General features: G+C 36.1%; 1 protein-coding gene across 1 annotated transcript; it reads left to right on the top strand.

Moving 5' to 3' along the window:
• The first annotated feature begins 8492 nt into the window (after positions 1-8492).
• Positions 8493-11440, top strand: LOC135147947 (uncharacterized). The gene is made up of 3 exons (XM_064082016.1): positions 8493-8512; positions 9249-9577; positions 9687-11440. Exons 1-3 carry the CDS (start codon positions 8493-8495, stop codon positions 11438-11440), a joined length of 2103 nt encoding a protein of 700 aa, XP_063938086.1.
• The last annotated feature ends 757 nt before the right edge of the window (positions 11441-12197 follow it).

Below are 12197 nucleotides of genomic sequence, written 5' to 3'. Positions count from 1 at the left end.
CAGAGTATCGAAGAATAAATCCCACTCAGGTTTCAAGTTCCCTTTCAGCATTCTTGGTAGATGTATCTCTCCCTGATAAAGAATGGTCTGAAAGAATTGAGTAATTTCAGCATCTGTCGGAATCTCAGCAAAGTTGTTTCGTGGAAACCCAAGAATTCTGTTGACATCATCTACTGAAATGGTAATGCTCCGACCTCCAGTAATATTTCCCGAAACCCTGTAGCTGTCCAAGAGAGTGGTATTAAGTGCAGAGGAGTAGAAGTCTTGGAGTGGACGAATCTGTAAATCAGCATGAGCAGTGATGGCCGTGCTGACTAAGCTTTGACTATTCAGAAACCTCACCCAAGGTCGGAATCTCTCTAAGCTGGAATCAGGGTCCAAATATCCGTTGTAGTTTGTCTCACCGATAACAAATTGGCCAGCCATTTTATAATTAAAAATTGAATTAAACGAGAATTTTTCAAATAAAATGTTAATTCTCAAATTTCTCGCAAATTTCAATTAATAATTAATTAACAATTAACCAATTAATTAATAATTCGAATTAATTGATTAAACTCGAATTAAAAATTAATTAAATTGTAAATGGCCAATTCAAATCCACAATATCCCAATTAAGTCCCACTAATCTTACTTAGCCAAACAAGTCCCAAAATCCACACGAACCCTTCAAAATTCGAAACTTCACACCTCAAAGAATTCGAAAAGATACAAACTCCAAATCTGTCAAACTCTTCGCAATGCAGATGGAAATCCCAGGAGAAGATCACAGTAAAGATTTGAAGTCCCAAATTCGAGCAAGAGTCGCGTATTACAGCCTCGAAATCGTGAACGAGGGTTTGATTTTTAAGAAAAATTTGGCATTATAACGGCTTAGAACTTGATAAATCAGTAACCAGCAAGCGATTTAAGCTTGAAAAGAGAGTAACCAGCAAGTTTATAACGAGAAAACTTGAAAAACTCGGCGAAGAAACAATGGAGTTGTGTGTATTTCGGCAGTGTGTATATATATGAATTAAACAGCGGGTATGACAATGATAAGCATTGTCATAGGGGATTTTGACTTCGGTATGACAATGCTTAAGATTGTCATACCGAGGTTTTGATACGTCGTGTGGTAGGTGAATAAAAGACTCGGTATGACAATCCTTACGATTGTCATGCCGAGGTTTTGAAGCGTATAGGATACACCACTGAAACGTTAATATGACAAAGCAAAGTTTGTCATACCGAAGTAACACAGAACTCGTATGACAATCGATAATTGTCATACCGACGGAAATTAACAGAAATAAGCACACGGTATGACATTTTGAACAATGTCATACCGAGTTTTAAAAGAATAAAAACGAAAAAATAAATACAAATATTATGATTTTTGACTTTCTTTTGAAATAAAACCCTTTTACACATAAAATCAAAAATCTAATACAAATAATATCTAAAATATTACACAAATATTCTGTAAAATTCAACTTTAATTAAATATAAATATTTATGAATTTAACTTTAATTCATTAAAATGAATTAACTTAAAAACTAATATTTATGCTTAATTAATTTTGAAAAATACAAGATAGACACAAATAATCATCTAAATGCTTGATAAATAATACAGGGGAGTGTGCAGCACTTAGAAAATTAAAAGAGACATATATGAACATGCATAATTACACAGAAAATTATCAGATAATTTACAAACAATTATATAAAATCTAATAAAATACATATAATTACACTGAAAATTCACAAAAATATATAATAATATATAAAACAAATATATAAAATATACAAAGAGAATCATGGCATATTTAACATCCCTAGCTCACAAACCAACTTAGAGAAAGTGGATTCATCAAGTGGTTTAGTGAAGATGTCAGCAATTTGATCAGCTGTGGGTACAAAATGTAACACCACAGTTCCATTCATGACATGTTCTCGAATAAAATGATACCTGATATCTATGTGCTTGGTCCGGGAGTGTTGCACTGGATCGTTTGAAATGGCTATGGCACTGGTATTGTCACAAAATATTGGAATTTTGTTGACAGAAATACCATAATCATTTAATTGATTCCTGATCCAGAGAATCTGAGCACAGCAACTGCCAGCAGCAATGTACTCAGCTTCAGCAGTAGAAGTGGACACAGAGTGTTGCTTCTTGCTGTACCAGGAAACCAACCGACGTCCTAGAAATTGACAGCTTCCAGACGTACTCTTTCTATCAATCCTGCAACCTGCATAATCAGAATCTGTATAGCCGGTTAAGTCAAAACCAGTATTCTTAGGGTACCAAATACCTAAACCAGGTGTACCCTTAAGATATCTAAAGATTCTTTTGACGGCTATAAGATGTGATTCCTTAGGATCAGCCTGAAACCTAGCACATAAACATGTTGCAAACATGATATCTGGTCTACTTGCAGTAAGATAAAGTAATGAGCCAATCATACCTCGATAGCTTGTGATATCAACTTTCTTACCAGATTTATCCTGGTCAAGCTTTGTGGCAGTGGCCATGGGTGTCTTTGCCGGAGAAGAGTCTTCTAGATTGAACTTTCTTAGAAGATCTCTGACATACTTTGACTGGCAAATGAATATTCCATCTTCCTTTTGGCTTACTTGAAGACCAAGGAAGTAGGATAGTTCACCCATCATACTCATCTCATAATTACTCTGCATTAACTTAGCAAACCTCTTGCACAAGTTATCGTTAGTAGAACCAAATATAATATCATCAACATATATTTGAACAAATATCATATCATTATCATGCAATTTGTAAAAGAGAGTTTTGTCTATGACACCTCTAGTAAATTTATTTTCAATCAAAAATTCAGAGAGGGTGTCATACCATGTTCTTGGTGACTGCTTAAGCCCATAGACAGCTTTGAATAGGAAGTACACAAAATCAGCAAATTCTGGATTTTCAAAGCCAGGGGGCTGTTCCAGATATACTTCTTCTTCCAGCTTTCCATTCAGAAATGCACTTTTCACATCCATCTGATAAACTCGAAAGTTGGAGTGTGCAGCAAATGCAAGAAATATTCTGATGGCTTCAAGACGAGCAACTGGAGCATAGGTTTCATCGTAATCAATTCCTTCTTCCTGAGAATAACCTTTTGCAACCAGTCTGGCTTTGTTTCTCACAACAATGCCATCACCATCTAACTTGTTACGGAAGACCCATCTAGCTCCAATAGTAGATTTTCCTTTTGGTCTTGGAACCAGGGCCCAGACTTCTTGTCTCTCAAATTGATTGAGTTCTTCTTGCATGGCAAGAACCCAATCAGGATCAGCAAGTGCTTCATCTATTTTCTTTGGTTCTAATTGTGAAAGAAAACCAGAGAATAGACATTCATTTGTCGTAGCACTTCTAGTTCTTACACCAACATCAGGATCACCAATAATCAGATCAAAGGGATGATCTCTGCTCCAAATCCTTTCCCTTGGAAGTTGTGTCCTTGATGATTTAGCAGTATCATCATTAGGCTGATGTGTATGACTAGTTGATCCACCAGCTCCCCCTGAGCTGTTGCCAGGTTGACTTGATGATCCACCACTAGCATTAGTGGAATCTCCAGCATTATTGCCATTTCCTCCACCATTGCCTGGATCATTATCATTGTTGTCATCACCTGTTGCAACCTCAGGTGTCACATCATCATCTGAATCAGAATCTGGATAGTTATCAAACTTCAGAGATTCAGATGGATCAGCAGATTGTAAACTTGGTAGTTTAGTGTCATCAAATGTGACATTGACACTAACTTTCACTGACAGAGTATCAATTACAAAAACTCTATAAGCATTGTTTGTATAACCAACAAAAATTGCTTCAGATGCCTTTGGTTCAAACTTGTTCAAGTTCTCTTCACCATCCTTGAGAACATAACACTTGGATCCAAAGACATGAAGATGTTTGACATAAGGTTTCTTGTTGTTATACAGATGAAATGGAGTTTTCATATGATCCTTATTGATCAAAGTTCTATTCTGGGTATAGCAGGCAGTAGACACAGCTTCAGCCCAAAAGTACAGAGGAAGCTTCGCTTCAGCAATCATAGTCCTTGCAGCTTCAATCAATGTACGATTTTTTCTTTCGACGACTCCATTCTGTTGTGGAGTCCTTGGTGCTGAATACTGCCTTCTAATTCCCTTTTCAGAGTAAAAGTTGATTAGAGTTTGATTCTTGAATTCTGTGCCATTGTCTGACCTTACAGCTTTGACTGGCACACCTTTATCCAATTCAACTAACTTTATATGATCAATCACTGTCAACGGGGTTTCATCCTTAGAAGCCAGGAAGTAAACCCAAGTAAATTTTGAGAAGTCATCCACAATAACCAAGGCATATCTTCCTCCATCAATGGATGCAACATTTACAGGGCCAAACAGATCCATATGTAACAAATGAAGTGGATCTGTAATGGTATTGATGGTTTTGCCTTTGTGAGATGCTCTCTTCGCTTTTCCTTTCTGACAAGCTTCACAAAGATCATCAGATGAGAATTCCAGGGAAGGCAAACCTCTCACTAGATCTCTCTTGACTAGAGAGTTCATGGTTTTGAAGTTGAGGTGTGAGAGCTTCTTATGCCATAACCAACTATCTTCAGCAGATGCTTTGGCGTAGAAACAGTGAACTTCGTTTCCTGGTCCTGAAGATAAATCAGCTACGAATATATTGCCTTTCCTTATGCCACATAGCGAAGGACGCTTATCCTTGATATGTTTAATGATACATATCTCCTTTTCAAAATGAACATAATATCCTTTGTCACAGAATTGACTGACACTCAGGAGATTATGTTGAAGTCCTTCAACTATTGCAATATCTTCTATGATGATCCTTCCAATTTTGTACTTGCCATATCCCACAGTACGACCTTTGCTATTATCAGCAAAACTGACTGTAGGGCCAGCTCCTTCTCTTATGTCCTCCAGCAGGGATTTGTTGCCAGTCATGTGCATTGACGCTCCACTGTCAAGCACCCAGGTAACACGAACAATTCCACTGGCACCCTGCAAAAGACAACTTGATTAGACATTCTTTGGGACCCACACTTGATTGGGTCCAGCAAACTTAAAAAACTGATTTCTATCAGGTGTAACAACAGAGCCCCTTGGACTGATACTTGGTTCAGATTTGACTGAACTTACTTCCTTAACAACAGCCTTATAAACCTTGGTTTTAGGCTTTGGAACATAAGTTTCCTTTCTCTTGTGAGAAGGACTAGCAGTCTTTGATCTAGCATGCTTGTTGTTTGTGTGTTGTCTAGGTGATGTGTTTTCATTTTTCGCATGCAAATTTTTAAAATAAGCAGACATCAAGTTGAAAGCACAAGTCATACAATTATCAACACCACAGTATTTATGACATGCATCAAAAGCAGGAACAACAGGAGTATCAGTCATAGTAGTAGGAACATCAATAGATTCTACTCTAACCTTATTATCAGATTTAAAGTTCTCAGTAGAATGACATCTATTGTTCTTGTTCTTACTATTCACAAAACTATTAGGCTTGTTGAATTTGGTTCTTTCAGAGTTGACACCTAAACCAGCTTTAGGCAACCTAACATTGCCTTTCACTTTGATTGGTTTTAGTGATGTCGGGATCTCATCTTTCTTCTCATTACTCTCTTTCATTTTAAGGTCTTCCTGTTTGAGTTCATATTTAATGACAACAGGAGTTTCTAACAGAGGTTCAGCTTCTGAGGCCTTAAACAAAGGTTGAGGGGAATCTTTCAAAACAAAAGGAATTCCTCTCTCCTTTGCACTCTTCTTAAAGGGAGTAATGTTACTAGCCTTACCTACAGATTTGTTATAGTCAAAGCCTATTCCAACAGTTCTCTTGATCTCTTGTTTATCATTAAGTTCTTTGACTATCATGGAGGCATCCTTAAAGGCTTTACATTTCACTTTCTCTTCGTCTAGCTGAAGTCTTAAAGCAATCTCACCTTTCTCTAGAACTTTGACTTTAGCACATTGTAATCCTAAATCCATAGTCAATTGTTCTATTTTAGGTTTTAATACTTTCATCTCATTCATTTTATAAGCATGAATATCCAAGACTAAAGTATCAATTTTAAGATTGGCAGCTTTCAACCTTTTAATAGCATCATCTCTTTCAAGTCCTAATTGCATAAAAAGTTTAGGGCATGTAGGATCTACCTGAAAGCTTCCAGCAGGAGGAGGTGAAGATGATCCAGCATTAGCCATGAGAGCAACATTCCCAATCTGCTCTTCTTCATCACTATCTGTATCATCCCAGCTTTTCCCTTCTGCTAGATATGATTTGCTCTTGAAGCTTTGACTTCCAGAAGTACCATGATGCTTTCTAACCAGTGCATCATACTTCTGCTTCAGCTCATCATACGAATCTTTTCTTTTTCCTTGAACCTTGGGCTGTTTGCATTCAGTTGCAAAATGTCCAGGTTCACCACAATTGAAGCATTTGAACTTGCTTCTGTCCACCATCCCAGTCTTGTATCCTCCTTTGCTTGTAGAAGATGAATAACCTCCTTTTTGAAACTTGTTGACAGTAGGTTTGTACTTGTAGGAGGGGTTCTTCCTGAATCTCATGTTTCCAAACTTCTTGGCAAACAGGGATAGAGATTGATCTTCTAACAGTTCAAGCTCTTCCATTGTATAGAACTCTTCGTCACCACTGGAAGAAGCAGTCTGACCCATCTCAGGTACAACAAGCTCCTGAGTAGTCTTAGAAGGAACAACAACATCCTTCTTCTTTTCTTCCAGTACAGGTGACTCAACAACTAGAGCTCTCGAATGGTTCTGTGTTTTACCCCAGCCATATCTCTGTTTACTCTGAACTTGCTCCAGTTCATAAGTTTTCAAAACTCCGTAGAGTCTTTCCAGAGAAATCTCATGCAGATCTCTGCTTTCCCTGATGGCAGTGATTCTGTGTTCCAGATGTTCGGGAAGGGTCAAGAGAAACTTCAAGTTGACTTCTTTCTTGTCGTAGAATTTCCCATTCAGATTTAAATTATTTATCAAATTATTAAGTCTGATAAATACTTCTGAAATCCCTTCACCGGGATGGGAACCAAACTGTTCATACTGAGCCATCAGTATCTCTTTCTTGTTTTCCCTAACTTCCTCTGAGCCTTCATTGATAATCTCTAATGTATCCCAGATTTGCTTGGCGTTCGTACAATTTACAACAGCATTGTACATCACTGGATTTAGAGATTCAACCAAGATTAGTTGAAGAGCATCATCTAAGTTCATTTGATCACTCTCTTCATCGGTGTACTCAGAAAGTTCTTTCGGAATGACCTGATGAGGTATCAACACACCATCCTCTTCGTGTGCTAAAATGACCTTCATCGGAGTAGTAACACCTTTGTCCAAAATCCCGATGTATTTTCTGTTCGCAGTGCGGAGGAATAGGAACATGTGCCTCTTCCATAGGCCAAAGTGTTCCTGGCTGAACGGTGGGATTTTAATGCTACTGATCTTTTGCGTACTCATTTTTTAAAGATTAAAATGAATAGTGTTTGGATGAGATTTGGATTACTGAAAGAAAAATATTTTAAATCAAAATTAATTTTTTTTTAAAAAAAAAAATTAATTCGAATTAAAAAATATTTGAAATTGAAGTGAATAGTGTTTGGAGAGATTTGGATTTTTGAAAGAAAAAATATTTTAAATCAAAATTAATTTTTGGAATAAAATTAATTCGAATAAAAAATATTTGGACGTTACAGAGTGTGTATAGGATCTGATACTGAAAATGGTATCAACTGCTCTGATGCCAATTGTTAGGTCCAGATACGATTGTAGAAGGGGGGGTTGAATACAATCGTCACAAAATAATCGCGGCGGAATAATCTGATTGGAGTTTAACTTGTTAATCAGATTTAAATTAATTAATATAACAATTTTTAAGTCGTTATATAATTAATATGGTTCGTTTTAATGTCCACTAGTTCGTAGAATAAATTCGACAGGATGTATTCTAGTTTAGTGATTAAAACAACCGAATGATCAAAGCACAGGAAACTGTGGATTTAACGAATAGCAAGTTACAAACAACTTGAAAGTTTACAAGGCAATGAACATTGAACAAATGAAGTGGTGAAGCCATATATATAGGCAAACCATTGAACTTGTATGACAAAGCTAGGCATGACAACCCTTAGGAAGCCCTATGACAATTACACAAGTGCTATGACAAAAGGTATGACAATTACAAGCATTGTCATGGCACAAATGAGAAGGTATGACAATCTAAGGGAAGGTATGACAATCAGAATGACAATCAGTGGGAAGGTATGACAATTACAAGCATTGTCATGCTGATTTTGAATAGGTATGACATCCGTATGACAAACGGTATGACAATCTAAACTTGGAGGCTAAGGCTTGAAGTAGTATGACAAGCGGTATGACAAACGGTATGACAAACCGTATGACAGACCGTATGACAAACGGTATGACAAACCAAAGGTTTGTCATGCCTCCTGACTATGGCAGTTGGCAAAGTGCGGTATGACAATCAATTAGATTGTCATACCGTGCTCAAAAACCATTTAACAATTGATTTTTCCTATATAATTAATTCAATAATTATCCACTTAATTATATTAATTATATAAATTCATAAATTAAATTAATTCGAGTGTGAATTAATTTAATAAATAAATTACATAACTTATATAATTATTTTGAGATGTGAATTAATTAAAAGAATAATTATATTGAGCACTTCTTCAGCAGCAGGCCTTCTGACTTCTTTTAAAAGATCTGATTCTTTGTCTTGATTGAACGACCACCTATTGTTGATGCAGAATATTTAATCTGAGTAGCTGACACACAAATGTACTGTCTGGTTCATCTGTATCTAGCTGAATCAAATATTCTTTATCAATTAAACATTTGTGAAGTGGCTTGTTCATCGAGTCTTTGTCTTCGTAGTTCTTCTTCATAAGTAGAAATAGTTTGGAATCTTCTGAATAAATAAAGTATTAAAACTTTATACCTTCTGGACTTCTGGACGTGCTACAAAATATTATTTGTACACTGAGGCTTGAACATATTAATGAACTTCTTTCAGTGGTGTGCAGCAGCATCCTGAAATTCTTCAGACATATGATTTTAATAAATCACTTGACGTTCTTCGTACGGATTCCTTCAATAGTGCTTGCTAATTTACTTTCTTTCTTATCAGAGTTGAGTTGATACTCTTAAATACAAATAGGCTTAACATATGCCTTTCATAATAGTACTCCTGCAACTCCAACTCCAACTCCCACGGCTACTCCTAACGTGACTCCCACTCCTAGTGTGACTCCTACGGCTACTCCTAACGTGACTCCTACTCCTAGTGTGATTCCTACAGCTACTCCTAATGTGGCTCCTACTCCTGGTGCGACTCCTACACCTTGTGTCCCTCCTATTGATCTTGCATTTCTTGAACGTGATCCCGGGTTACGTCGTCCGATTTGGAAGTATCCACCTAATGTACAAGATGACATTAGACTTGAATACATTAGATTGGGACCATGTCAACCTCAATTAAGGAAAGAGCAATATCCACCTACTCAATTTGGAAGTCAACGTCGTCGATTTCAAGCATCTTGGTTTAACACATTTCCCTTGGCTAGAGTATTCGATTTCCAAAGATGCAGCATTTTGTTTTCCTTGTTTCTTGTTTCAAAAAGATGCATCTAGTCAAGTGGCATTTACTGTTGATGGATTTAGATGTTGGAAAAGAGTGAATGATAATAACAAATGTTCTTTCTTGGTACACGTTGGAACTCCTAATTCAGCACATGGCAAGTCAGTCAAATCTCTTGAAGGGTTGCAGAATGTCACAAGGCATATTGACAAGGTCATAAATTCTCAATCTTTGAAAGAGGTAAAGAAAAATAGACTGAGATTGAGAACTACTATAAAGTCTGTTTTATGGTTAACTTTGCAAGCATGTGCATTACGGGGTCATGATGAATCATCCACTTCTCGCAACAGAGGTAATCTTACTGAGATGATTAAACTTATGGGAAGAATGAATGTTGATATTTCAAATATTGTTTTGGAAAATGCACCAAAGAATGCTATGTACATTGCTCCAACAATACAAAAAGATATTCAGTATATCCTTGCTTCTAAAGTGAGAAAGAAAATTTGTGATGAGATAGGAAGATTTAAGTTTTGCATTTTAGTTGATGAAGCAATAGATGCATCACGTAAAGAACAAATGGCTATCGTGCTTAGGTTTGTTGATGTTCATGGTGTCATACGTGAACGATTTTTTGATATTGTTAATGTGTCTGACACAACATCAGCAACTCTTAAGAAAGAAGTATCTGATGTTCTTACACAGAATAACTTGAGCATTTATGACATGAGAGGTCAGGGATATGATGGTGCTAGTAATATGCGTGGGGCATTTAATGGATTACAAGCATTATTTCTTAAAGATTGCCCATATGCTTATTATGTACATTGTTTTGCTCACCGTTTACAGCTAGCATTGGTTGGAGCTGTTGAGAAACAGGATTCTATATGGGATTTTTTTCCTATGTTGTCTAATGCTGTGAATGTTGTTACTAGTTCTTCTAAACGTCTGTCAGAGTTACAGATAGCACATGGCATTGAGGTTGATCATTCTTTGGCTAGTAGGGAACGTGAGACTGGGAGGGGACTTAATCATATTGGAAATTTACAACGTGCAGGATCTACCAGGTGGAGCTCTCACTTTAAATCTATTTGTAGTTTGATTGATAAGTATAGTTCAATACTCACTGTGTTGGAAAGCATTATTACTTGTAGTACATCTTCGAACTCTATGCGTGGAGAAGCTAGAGGCTCTCTAAATGCACTTAAATCATTCAAGTTTATATTTGTACTCTACTTGATGCATAAGATCATGGGCATCACAAATTTGCTTTGTCGAGCCTTACAAACTAAATCAATTGATATCTTGAATGTCGTGGATTTAGTTGCAACAACAAAAGAATTGCTACAATCTTTGAGAGCTGATGGGTTTGATGTTCTTTTGGAATATGTTATATCAGTTTGCGAAAAATTCAAAATTGATGTACCGGATATGAATTCTCGTTATATGGATAATATCCATTCAGTGAGACAAAGAGATGATATATCAATTGAGCATCATTATCATTATAATATATTTAATTCTGCTATTGATTATCAGGTGGAAGAGTTGAACTACAGGTTTAATGATAATGCAGTGGAGCTTTTGAGATTGAGTTCATCATTGGAATCGAAGAATAATTTTAGTTTGTTTGACATTGAGCAGATTTGTACCCTTGCTAGTACCTTTTATCCTGCTGATTTTAGTCAACAAGAGATGTACTATCTGAAACTCCAACTTGATCATTACAAGATTGATGTGATTAGGCTGCTAGATTTCAGAATTTTTCTACAATCTCTGAGTTATGTGTACGACTAATTGATACAGGAAAGGCTAAACACTACAGTTTGATTTATCGGTTGATTTGTCTTGTCTTGACTTGCCGGTTTCTACAGCTACTACAAAACGAGCTTTTTCAGCTATGAAAATAGTTAAGACCGTTCTTCGAAACAAAATGGATGAAGAATATCTGCGAGATTCTATGCTTATAACATTGAAAAATAGTATGCTGAAGGCAATGTTATAGATGAAGTGATAGACGAATTTTATACTCAAAAAAATCGGCGAGTACAACTCAAATGATGTAAGTTAACTTCTTTTACGTTCATTTATAAACTAGTTTTGTTTTTACATGATTTATGCATGTGTTGATTTTCTACTAGTCTATTAGTCTATCCTTTTTTATTGAGTCTTTTTAACTCCAGCCCGGGCAGGAATTAAATCCTGGATCCGCCCCTGACTATAAGGCTTTGTTCACTTGGATGGAATGAAATGAGAGGAGAATAGAACTAAAAATTATATAAAAGTTTTATGGACAGAGAAAAAATATGAGATAATAGTGACTAAACAAGAATGAGTTAAAATTTCTTCTGATAAAGATTGTAAAGGAACATAATGTAGAATTGGAATGAACATTACTTCAAAAACATGTGGGATAGAATTCTAGTTAAAATAGTAACAATGGAATGGTTGAAGGAATGAAAATTATATATATATTCTCTAATCAACACTATGTTCTATTCTCTTTCGATTCCATTTCATCCAAGTGAACACAACCTAAACTTTATATTTAAAA

Source organism: Daucus carota, chromosome 7, assembly GCF_001625215.2.
Source record: "Daucus carota subsp. sativus chromosome 7, DH1 v3.0, whole genome shotgun sequence".
NCBI lineage: Eukaryota > Viridiplantae > Streptophyta > Magnoliopsida > Apiales > Apiaceae > Daucus > Daucus carota.
Note: the sequence above shows the minus strand (reverse complement) of the source record. Positions and strands in the feature narration are given on the sequence as shown.